The following is a 13,022-nucleotide window of genomic DNA, read 5'->3' on the forward strand; positions in this document are numbered from 1 at the left end:
ATGTCCGTACTGTGAGACACCGAAGACAGCGCTACAGGGAGACAGGACAGACAGCTGATCGTCCTCGCAGTGGCAGACCACGTGTAACAACATCTGCACAGGATAGGTACATCCCAACATCACACCTGCAGGACAGGTACAGGATGGCAACAACAACTGCCTGAGTTACACCAGGAACGCACAATCCCTCCATCAGTGCTCAGACTGTCTGCAATAGGCTGGGAGAGGCTGGACTGAGGGCTTGTAGGCCTGTTGTAAGGCAGGTCCTCACCAGACATCACCGGCAACAACTTCGCCTATGGGCACAAACCCACCGTCGCTGGACCAGACAGGACTGGCAAAAAGTGCTCCACACTGACGAGTCACGATTTTGTCTCACCAGGGGTGATGGTCAGATTCACGTTTATTGTCGAAGGAATGAGCGTTACACTGAGGCCTGTACTCTGGAGCGGGATCGATTTGGAGGTGGAGGGTCCGTCATGGTCTGGGGCGGTGTGTCACAGCATCATCGGACTGAGCTTGTTGTTATTGCAGGCAATCTCAACGCTGTGCGTTACAGGGAAGACATCCTCCTCCCTCATGTGGTACCCTTCCTGCAGGCTCATCCTGACATGACCCTCCAGCATGACAATACCACCAGCCATACTGCTCGTTCTATGCGTGATTTCCTGCAAGACAGGAATGTCAGTGTTCTGCCATGGCCAGCAAAGAGCCCGGATCTAAATCCCATTGAGCACGTCTGGGACCTGTTGGATCGGAGGGTGAGGGCTAGGAGCAATCCCCCCAGAAATGTCTGGGAACTTGCAGGTGCCTTGGTGGAAGAGTGGGGTAACATTTCACAGCAAGAACTGGCAAATCTGGTGCAGTCCATGAGGAGATGCACTGCAGTAATTAATGCAGCTGGTGGCCACACCAGATACTGACTGATACTGACCCCCCCTTTATTCAGGGACACATTATTCCATTTCTGTTGGTCACATGTCTGTGGAACTTGTTCAGTTCATGTCTCAGTTGTTGAATCTTATGTTCATACAAATATTTACACATGTTAAGTTTGCTGAAAATAAACGCAGTTGACAGTGAGAGGACGTTTCATTTTTTGCTGAGTTTATCTATTCTATTATTGGGTAATCAGCTTTTATATGGCCATATTCAATTTCCCAGCATCTTCAGATGCCAATGTGTCAGGTTTAATAAAGAACTACTATACACTGAGTATAACAAAGAACCTTCCAAATATTGAGTTGCACTCCCCCCTTTTTGCCCAAAAGAACAGCCTCAATTCGTTGGGGCATGGACTCTACATGGTGTCGAAAGCGTTCCACAGGCATATGTCAAGTTGGCTGGATGTCCTTTGGCCGGTGGACTATTCCAGCGTTGCAGTTCTTGACACACTCAAACCGGTGCGCCTGGCACTTACTAAAACTCTGTTCAAAGGCACTTCAATCTTTTTTTTTTTGCCCATTCACCCTCTGAATGGCACACATACATAATCCATGTCTCAATTGTCTCAAGGCTTAAAAATCCTTCTTTAACCTGTCTCCTCCACTTCATCTACACTGATTGAAGTGGATTTAACAGGTGACATCAATAAGGTATCATAGCTAGTCAATGTCATGGAAGGAGCAGGTGTTCTTAATGTTTTGTATACTCCATGTATAAAATAGGTTGTCCTTCATATTACAAATCAGTGGGTTGGAGACTGGGCTGGGGTTTAGCTATGATGCTTAGCTATAATGTCACATCCTGTCACATGTTAAGGGATCCCCTTTTCAGATTTAAAAAGATCCTGACAGTTGTGTAGTGTTTTGTTTGGTTACGTTTAGATACACCAACAATACAAAACAGTATCTTTGTAGACTCCCATCTGTAGACTGCCAACATTCTTACTCCACTTCTCAGCATAAACACTTGGTATTTGAAACAAACAGCATTCTAGCAGCCACGTGACACGTTGATATCCTCAGTATGAGAACTGTCCATTTCAACGTGGTTTACCAGACAAACACCTCAGCTGTAACAAAGTCCTTACAGTGGAAGACAGAGAAATACATGTAAAATGAGGCTTAAGAAACTTGTATAGATATGTTTAACTCAGCAGTTCATGGAGTAAAACATATTTGTATTAGAAACTAAGATGCATGTTAGGTTACTGGCTGAAGATGTGTTGTTCATTGAAAGGAAAAAAGTGATATTTATCTCAACATCGAGAGATGTTCTCATAACATTTCACCAAGCACTTAGACCTTACTGTAACAAGTAAAATGTACTCGGTAATATTATACCCATACAAGTTAAAGGCCCAGTGCAGTCAAAAACGTGATACCTGTGTTTTTATATATCCATCTCCGCATTAAGAGGTTGGAGTAATACTGTGAAAATTATGATAATGCCCTTTTTAATGTAAGAGTGGTTTGAAAGAACCTGAAATTGCAGCCTGTTTTGGTGGGATGGAGTTTGGGTCTGCCTGGTGACATCACTAGGCAGTAAATTAGTTAATAGACCAATAAGAGTTCCAAACCTCTATAAGAGCTAGTTTTCCCCTCCGACAGGCCTAGCACAATTCTTGCTTGAGAATTTTTTCTTTGCTAAAGAAGCTATTTAAAAAAAATATATATATTTTTCAATTAAGAATTTGAGCATGATTCTCAGTCCAATGCTAAGCATATTCTGGGTTCGGAAAACCAACTCGATGTCTTAAAAACTATTTTTTAACAAGGCAAGCCCGTTAAGAACAAATTCTTATTTGCAATGACGGCCTACCCCGGCCCAATCACGGCCGGTTGTGATAAATCCTGGAATCGAACCAGGCTCTGTAGTGACGCCTCTAGCACTGAGATGCAGTGCCTTAGACTGCTGCGCCATCTCTGACCGCTGCGCCTACAGAGATGTTTCTTGTCTTTGAAGAGAAGTCACTTCAAGATTAGGCGGTGACAAGTATTGGTTAGTTCAAGGTTTCGTATGTGTGTGTGTGTGTGTGTGTACTCTGGGCACAGCAGTGTGTGTTTGCGGCAGTGCGATTCTAGATAACATTTAATAGTGTTCCTCCTGGTATGCCTGCTGGTCTGTACACAGCAAATTCTCCAGTTTTAAATCAACAGTGTTAAATTTAACACTGTTCCAGTGTCTATACATGTCCACACTTTCAAATGGTAAATTAACACAGTGTAAAGCCTTATTTGCATACTTCGCAGGATGCATTGCCTTTCGAGTGAATTGTAGAGTCACCACCCTGTATTTGAGTGACAAACATGGTTGTTTCATTCATTCATTTTCAGTCCTGTGGCCTTCACCAAATGAGATCCCAAGTGAATGTTATCATTCAAATGTAATTCTTTATACCAATACATACTTCATAAGGCCTTATGTCAAGGGACTAGTTTTATCCCAATACAGTGGCCAGAAACTCATGGTTCACAGGCCACATCAGGCCTGAAAGTCACATTTATGCTGGCTTGCAAAGTAATGTGTAATTCCATTTGGCTGAAGTCCTGAGTGGGAACATCCAACATTAGGAATTTTTATTCACCCAACTTTTATTCAGAATTACTAAAATATGAGAGTACCTAAAGCATTTAAACTGGACAACCATTTCAGTAATACATCCAAGTAACATATTGGATTAGTTTAGAAAAATGTATGGAATTTATATTTGAGTACTACAACATTAATCAATGTACCGAACAACGTCTCGTTCAACCAAGGCTGGGTTAAAGCTAGATAAGAGGAGTGAAAAGGGAACGTTAACGCCCACGAGTGTGTTGCATCGTGGTTATTGCGCGAAGTAAGGCCTCCGGTCGGTAGGTAGGCAGCATAAACATACAAAACCCCCCCAAAAAATGCTGGGAAATATGATGGCCGTGGTTTTGGTTCAACATCGGTTATTAACAGACACGAGGGTTCTATTATACCACTTAGTGTCAATTTAACCCTTAGAGTTCATTTTACTCCAGAATCAACACAAACAAATGTTACACTGAAAAATCAACCACTAGGTAACACTGCCCAACTTGCTGTGTATATTAAAGCATACAACACATGTACAGCACATCCATCCTTCTCTTCGTTCCTCCCTCCGCCAGCATGTGTACTCTTATGTCCGTCCCTATTGGTAGTGTTTAATAAAGCTTGTCAGTCTCTCTAAAAATCAATTAACAAATATCCCTTCTCTCTCCATCACAGAGCTGTCTCTGGTTTTCCCACCCCTCCATTCTGTTCCGCTCCCTATTTTGCCTCTGCGGTGCCACCCCTCACCCCTGCCAGCTGAGCCCTCTCATGCTCTCCTCCCTCCGCCTCCAGCAGGCTGTTGAGATTCTCCATCTCTGTGGGGGCTCCATTCTCTAGATGGGCCTCAGGCTCATCTGGCTTCTTCTTGATGCACAGGAAGTTGCCTATGCAGATGACAATGGAGGCCAGAATGACCTCACAGCCAGCAAGCAGGAACACGTACATGTAGCTATGGGTGGTGTCCAGCAGACGCCCTATGGGAGAGGAGGTATGAGAAGAGTGTATTACCCATTATACATTCAAGGCATACGCAGCTTATTACCAGCTAAAATGTCTATACTGGCTTTGATGGTTTGAAGACTTCGTTCTAAACCCTAATGTCATGTCCACACCCCGGCTCAACCCTAACATTACAAAAGAATGCAGTTTTGAAACTGCAGTCGACTTTGGTATTTTGGATGCAGTAATTGCAGAATAACTGCACTAACTGCAGTTACACTGCTAAATTACTGCAGTAAAAAAAAGTTTTGTAGCATACTGCAGTTATACTGCACTCTGACTAATCTTTTTTCGAAAGAGTATCCATAACTCCAAGTCCACATGAATTTTGAGGCTAAAAAAACAGGGCAAGCTAGCTAGCCTTTTTAGCTTCCCACATCTTTATGTGAAATTAATCAGATTTATCATTTACAATTATGCCCTGGCAAATATTCTTATGCTTGCTGGTCAAACCTAAAACATTATCCCAGTTTGATATGCTGCCTGTGTATTCAGTCCCATAATCAGCTAAAAATAGAAAGTCATGTTTTGGTCAGGCAGACAAAAGCACATGGCTAGCTAGTTGGTTCCAGCAGGTTCTACAATTTCTACAATTTCACAATTGTGTGTAATCACTATTTATTACTTCTAAACAAAACAGCTTTTTGGGGGGATCCTTGTTGTTTGGTTTACTGTTTGAACAGTCGCTGAGAATATGTTGTTATCAATGCAAAATAGGCCATTTTGATGAATAACCTATAGATCAGATCAAGGAAGCAAGTGACAACACTGCCCCCATGACTGCAGAAGGAATGATACAGCAGGTCTCAATTTTCAGGTAGTAAAAAAAGTGTCAATGCCAGAGTGTATTACAAGGCCTTTTGTTAGAAAAAACAACATTGTGACACTCCAAATCTTGCGTGTGCGTAGATCTTGTAGTAAGAGTAACCTTAACCCTAACTCCATATCCACACCCCGGCTCAACCCTAACCCTAGCGTCACATCCACATTATGGCTCAACCCTAACTTCACATCCACATTATGGCTCAACCCTAACCCTAGCTTCACATCCACATTATGGCTCAACCCTAGCTTCACATCCACATTATGGCTCAACCCTAGCTTCACATCCACATTATGGCTCAACCCTAGCTTCACATCCACATTATGGCTCAACCCTAGCTTCACATCCACATTATGGCTCAACCCTAACCCTAGCTTCACTTCCACATTATGGCTCAACCCTAACCCTAGCTTCACATCCACATTATGGCTCAACCCTAACCCTAACTTCACATCCACATTATGGCTCAACCCTAACCCTAACTTCACATCCACATTATGGCTCAACCCTAACTTCACATCCACATTATGGCTCAACCCTAACTTCACATCCACATTATGGCTCAACCCTAACTTCACATCCACATTATGGCTCAACCCTAACTTCACATCCACATTATGGCTCAACCCTAACTTCACATCCACATTATGGCTCAACCCTAACTTCACATCCACATTATGGCTCAACCCTAACTTCACATCCACATTATGGCTCAACCCTAACTTCACATCCACATTATGGCTCAACCCTAACTTCACATCCACATTATGGCTCAACCCTAACTTCACATCCACATTATGGCTCAACCCTAACTTCACATCCACATTATGGCTCAACCCTAACTTCACATCCACATTATGGCTCAACCCTAACTTCACATCCACATTATGGCTCAACCCTAACTTCACATCCACATTATGGCTCAACCCTAACTTCACATCCACATTATGGCTCAACCCTAACTTCACATCCACATTATGGCTCAACCCTAACTTCACATCCACATTATGGCTCAACCCTAACTTCACATCCACATTATGGCTCAACCCTAACTTCACATCCACATTATGGCTCAACCCTAACTTCACATCCACATTATGGCTCAACCCTAACTTCACATCCACATTATGGCTCAACCCTAACTTCACATCCACATTATGGCTCAACCCGTAACCCTAACTTCACATCCACATTATGGCTCAACCGTAACCCTAGCTTCACATCCACATTATGGCTCAACTCTAACCCTAGCTTCACATCCACATTATGGCTCAACCCTAACCCTAACTTCACATCCACATTATGGCTCAACCCTAACCCTAACTTCACATCCACATTATGGCTCAACCCTAACCCTAACTTCACATCCACATTATGGCTCAACCCTAACCCTAACTTCACATCCACATTATGGCTCAACCCTAACCCTAACTTCACATCCACATTATGGCTCAACCCTAACCCTAGCTTCACATCCACATTATGGCTCAACCCTAACCCTAGCGTCACATCCACATTATGGCTCAACCCTAACCCTAGCTTCACATCCACATTATGGCTCAACCCTAACCCTAACTTCACATCCACATTATGGCTCAACCCTAACCCTAGCTTCACATCCACATTATGGCTCAACCCTAACCCTAGCTTCACATCCACATTATGGCTTAACCCTAACCCTAACTTCACATCCACATTATGGCTTAACCCTAACCCTAACTTCACATCCACATTATGGCTTAACCCTAACCCCACATCCACATTATGGCTCAACCCTAACCCTAACTTCACATCCACATTATGGCTCAACCCTAACCCTAACTTCACTTCCACATTATGGCTCAACCCTAGCGTCACATCCACATTATGGCTCAACCCTAACCCTAGCTTCACATCCACATTATGGCTCAACCCTAACCCTAACTTCACATCCACATTATGGCTTAACCCTAACTTCACATCCACATTATGGCTCAACCCTAGCTTTACGTCCACATTATGGCTCAACCCTAGCTTCACGTCCACATTATGGCTTAACCCTAACTTCACATCCACATTATGGCTCAACCCTAGCTTTACGTCCACATTATGGCTCAACCCTAACTTCACGTCCACATTATGGCTCAACCCTAACTTCACGTCCACATTATGGCTCAACCCTAACTCTAGCTTCACATCCACATTATGGCTCAACCCTAACTCTAGCTTCATGTCCACAGCCTGAACCCCAACACTAGCCATAACCCTAATCCAAACACTAACCCAATCCTTCTCCCTGTGTGTACTGACCTGCTCCAGGCGGTCCCACCAGCACAGCGATAGCCTCCATGAGCAACACCAGCCCTAAAGCGCTGGAGAACTTCTTGGTGCCCACGATGGCCATGAGAACCTCGAACTGCAGCGCCCCCACCATCCCGTAAGAGAGCCCGAAGAAGATACAAAACACCACCAGACCAGGGTAGTCTGTCGCCTGCCAAAAGAGAAGCAACACCCTTGGTTATATAATTCACAACATGATATGACCAGAGAAATATAATGAACGTGACTGATTAATCATTAAAATTCGATGGATACAATAGCTCCGGGTCTCGAAGGCTGCAGTGTCCACAATAATACACTATATATACACAAAAGTACGTGGACACCCCTACAAATTAGTGGATCCGGCCATGTCAGCCACACTTGTTGCTAACAAGTGTATAAAATCGAGCACACAGCCATGCAATCTCCATAGACAAACATTGGCAATAGAATTGCCTTACTGAAGAGCAGTGATTTTAACATGGCACCGTCATAAGATGCCACCTTTCCAACAAGTCAGTTTGTCAAATTTCTGCCCTGCTAGAGCTTTCCTGGTCAACTGTAAGTGCTGTTATTGTGAAGTGGAAACGTCTACGAGCAACAAAGTCTTAACCGCGAAGTGGTAGGCCACACAAGCTCACAGAACGGGATCACAGAGTGCTGCAGCGTGTAAAAATCATCTGTCCTCAGTTGCAACACTCACTACCGAGTTCCAAACTGCCTCTGGAAGCAACATCAGCACAAGAACTGTTCGTTGGGAGCTTCATGAAATGTATTTCCATGGCCGAGCAGCTGCACATAAACCTAAGATCACCATGTCTAATGCCAAGTGTCAGCTGGAGTGGTGTAAAGCTCGCCACCACTGGACTCTGGAGCAGTGGAAACATGTTTGAGTGATGAATCACACTTCACCATCTGACAGCCCGACAAACAAATCTGGGTTTGGCGGATGCCAGGAGAAGGCTAGCTGCCCGAATGCATAGTGCCAACTGTAAAGTTTGATGGAGCAGGAATGATGGGCTGGAGCTGTTTTTCATGGTTCGGGCTAGGCTCCTTAGTTCCAGTGAAGGGAAACCTTAAAGCTATAGCATACAATGACATTCTAGATGATTCTGTGCTTTCCTGTTTCAGCATGACAATGCCCCCATGCACAAAGCGAGATCCATACAGAAATGGTTGTCGGGATTGGTGTGGAAGAACTTGACTGACCTGCACAGAGCCCTGACCTTCAACCCATTGAACACCTTTGGGATGAATTGGAACACCGACAGCGAGCCAGGCCTAATCACCCAACATCAGTGCACGACCTCACTAATGCTCATGGCAAAAATGTTCCAAAATCTAGTGGAAAGCCTTCCCAGAAGAGTGGAGGCTCTTATTGCAGCAAAGGGGAGACCAAATACATATTAATGCCCATGATTTTGGAATAATATGTTCGACAAGCAGGTTTCCACATATACTTTTGGTCATGTAGTGTGTGTCAATACAGGAATGTAATAACGATACAACACACAGATTAAATATTGTTTATGTATTGTTTACATCCATCCATACAAATAATATCAATAAAAACAAGTTCCAGACTTACCTGTGAGCTGATCACATCGGTAATGCCATTAAAGAGTATGGCGAAGCTGAAGAGATACACACATCTAGGCCGGACCCACTTTATCCCCGCAATCAGCCCACATGTGGGGCGGGCGAAGATATCAATGAACCCCAGGATGGTGAGGAGGAGGGCAGACTTGGTGTCTTCATTCCCCATCTCCTTGGCATAGCTCACCACAAACACGGGCGGCACAAAAAGACCCAGTACCATGATGGACGCAGCTATGGCATAGATGAGGAAACCTCTGTCTTTAAATACACTAAAATCCAGGAGCTTTTTCTTAGGTTTGAGCTTTCTTTCTGCATCGCCCACAGCCTGCAACTCCTGGTCCTGGGGCTTCTTGGGGCCCACCAGGGGCCTCATCAAGGCCCCACAGGCACAGCAGTTGAGCAGCAGGCCCCCCAGGATAAGGAAGCCGCCTCTCCAGCCATAGTGGTACTGCAGCACCTTTGGGGAGAAATATGAAGAAAAACAGTAATGATGAGCCGTAACTCTGATATGCCGCCAACACAGCATACAACATCCCCTTTGTGTTGTTAATCCTTCAGAGTAGCACACATCGCTCATTGTGTTCATATGCTTCTCCCTACATCATAATACTGATCTACAACTGCAGATAGGGAGACTGAAGAGGTGTAGTACCTGTCCCAGAGGAGAGAGGCAGCAGAGGGCCACAGGGCTCCCAGCAGCAGATAGTCCATTAGCTAGAGGCCTCTTCTCACTAAAGTAACGATTCAGCATGATCAGAGACGGCTGGAAGTTCAGTGCCAGGCCCAGACCTGGTAGACAGGGGGCAAACTGTTTTCAAAGTGTGTATGTGTGTGTGCCCACCAGTAAAGGTAGATGTGTGTATTTATTTACTAACCTGTTATAACTCCAGTACAGATGTAGATGTGTATGATACTGGTGGCCAAGGAGGCCAGGATCATTCCCAAGGAGGCAAAGAGCCCTCCCACCATCATCACTGGCCGACACCCAAACTTGTTCACCAGCACACTGCACAGTGGACCTACACACATACAGATTATTGTACTGCTAACCTTGTGGGGACACACAATTCAGTCCCATTCAAAATCCTATTTTCCCTAACCCCAACCTTAACCCTATCTCCTAACCCTAGCGCCCAACCCTAACCCTTAACGTAATTATAACCCTATCACTAATTTTAACCTTCACCCTAAACCCCATATAAATAGCATTTGACCTCGTAGGGACTAAAAATGTCCCCAGTTGGTCCAATTGTTTGTTTGTTTACTATTTCTGTTAAACACACAGTCAGAACTGTGCATAAGGCCAGAACAAGCAGGCTAAAAAAAATACATTCCAGTTCTCTGACCCTTCCACTTGGAACGAGCTACAACAGGACATGAAATTACAGGAGCACGTCTCTTTGAATGAGTTTAAAGATAAAGTCTATGGTGGACAATGAAGTAGGGGAAGTGGTGTAGCGCAGTTCGCAGGGCCTCGCACAAGGTCCAAGCAAGGTCCCCCACCAGGATTTCAGATCATTTTTTTGCGCCATGGTGCAGAGACAAATGTGCCGTTTTATAGCTCAGGGATGGATGCCTGAAAGACCAACTGGGTTTCTCTCAACTCAGACACCATAAAAAAGGCATTTCATTTTTACAATTATTGTCCAACAAGTTTAAAAAAGGTCTTGATTGTTCAATTCTACACTAAAAAAAACAACCCAGCGCTGAGTAAATAGTGTACAGAACACACATTGGGTTTCAGATGTTTTTGAAAGATGGGCAGTTTCACCACTGGGGTGCCAGGACAGAAGAGATTTCACTGGGCTGAGTGGGAGCTGCCCTTCCATAAGGGTGGGATTGTCAAGAGACCAGTGGTGTCAGAGCGGAGTATTCAGGTTGGGGTGTAGTGTTTGAGCATAGACTGAAAGTAGGGAGGGGCGGTACTTCTTGCTGCTCCGTAGGAGGACATGGGAGAACTTGGGATGGTTGAACACCAAGCAGCTTGCTGCATTCTGGATAAGTTGCAGGGGTATGATGGCACAAGCGGGGAGCCCAGCCAACAGCGTGTTACAGTAGTCCAGACACAGTGTTACAGTGGCCTCCCGGGTGGCGCAGTGGTCTAGGGCACTGCATCGCAGTGCAAGCTGCGCCACCAGAGTCTCTGGGTTCGCGCCCAGGCTGGGCTGGGTTCGCGCCCAGGCTCTGTCGCAGCCGGCCGCAACCGGGAGGTCCGTGGGGCGACGCACAATTGGCATAGCGTCGTCCGGGTTAGGGAGGGTTTGGCCGGTAGGGATATCCTTGTCTCAGTATGTAAAATGTAATAAAATGTATGCACTCTACTGTAAGTCGCTCTGGATAAGAGCGTCTGCTAAATGACTAAAATGTAAATGTAAAAATGAGATGACAAGTGCCTGGATTAGGACCTGCACTGCTTCGTGTGACAGATAGAGTCTAAGTCTACAGATGTTGTAGAGCATGAACCTGCAGGAGAGAGTCATTGCTTTGATTTTAGCAGAGAACGACAGGCATGTTGTCCAAGGTCACAACAAGGTTCTTTGCACTCTGGGAGGGGGACACCGGTAGTTGTCAATTGTGATGGAGGTCATGGAGCAGGCAGGCCTTCCCTGGGAGGAAGAGCAGCTCCGTTTTGTCGAGGATGAGCTTGAGGTGGTGGGCCGACATCCAAGATAGGGTACATAAGACAGTTCAATACAATCATTTGAAAATCCCCAATAAAAACAATTCTCAGATCTTTCAGCACTCTGACGGAGTTGACGTTAGACACAAATGACACTTCATTCAAGTGGTGTACACAATAGCAATTTTGTTTTTCCCTCAGTTGCTCTTAAACGTAATTAAATGTAACATATTTGAACTATCTATCAGGAAGTTGACAGTTTATGGTTGAGACCATGGTGATTCCAATATTGTTTGTTTAAATCTTTTAAAATGTAGTAGAGAACTTCACAGACCATTGTTGCACAACATGTAATGAGGACATGAAGGGGTCCTTACGGTATAGCTGACCTTACTCATTCCTGATTGATGCTGATAAAAAAGATTAAAAAGCAAATCTAAAAGCTCATTTCCTGTACATAATGTTTTTTTTTTATCAAATGGCTTATGTATTCACGTTTCTAATTTTAACAAACAATTACTTTCCCATAGTTCCTCAAATGCAGTGTATGATATAACATTTGGTAGCTCTATTTCAACTGTTGCTACATAAGACCAAATCCAGGTGGTGAGTGACATATGCTATCTGGGGGTTGCGTGCTAGGTCAGTTAGTGGGGGGCCATCAATGGTAAATATATGTCTTAAACGTTGTGTGCTGCTATTTTGGCCAGGTCTCCCTTGTAAAATATATTTTTAATCTCAATGAGACTTACCTGGTAAAATAAAGATACAATTATTAATAAAAAGGTCCTGCCTAAGTTGTGTAGACTCCGGAGGTAGTAACGCCCAGATCTGACACTTTCTCTAATCTCCTGTACTTTTTCCTTGTACTGCTCATCAGGAAAACACTTCTGTTGGATATACTTACAAATACCTGTGTGTGAGTGATATATATATATATATATTCGTACCTGTGCCGTAGAGCATGGCCAACAGTATAGAAGAAATCCATGCACAGTCGCTGTATCCCACTCCGAACTCCCTGATCAACTCCTTGAAGAACACACTGACGGCCTTGGGGAAGGCATAGGAGAACCCAGTGATGACGAACCCTCCGGCCAGCACTGCCCAGCCCCACCCTCCGTCTGGTGCCTTGACATCACTAGGCTCATCATCTACCGCTGCTCCTCCCAT

General features: G+C 44.5%; 1 protein-coding gene across 1 annotated transcript; it reads right to left on the minus strand.

The window, feature by feature from the left end:
- Positions 1–4,224: 4,224 nt before the first annotated feature.
- On the minus strand, positions 4,225–13,022 carry LOC120029424 (monocarboxylate transporter 4-like). Its single transcript, XM_038974638.1, has 6 exons — positions 12,800–13,022; positions 10,105–10,248; positions 9,882–10,018; positions 9,219–9,686; positions 7,619–7,799; positions 4,225–4,481 (listed from the first exon to the last, which is right to left on the minus strand). The coding sequence occupies exons 1-6, from the start codon at positions 13,020–13,022 to the stop codon at positions 4,225–4,227; spliced, it is 1,410 nt and encodes a 469-aa protein (XP_038830566.1).

This window comes from Salvelinus namaycush, chromosome 35 (genome assembly GCF_016432855.1).
Source record: "Salvelinus namaycush isolate Seneca chromosome 35, SaNama_1.0, whole genome shotgun sequence".
Taxonomy (NCBI): Eukaryota; Metazoa; Chordata; class Actinopteri; order Salmoniformes; family Salmonidae; genus Salvelinus; species Salvelinus namaycush.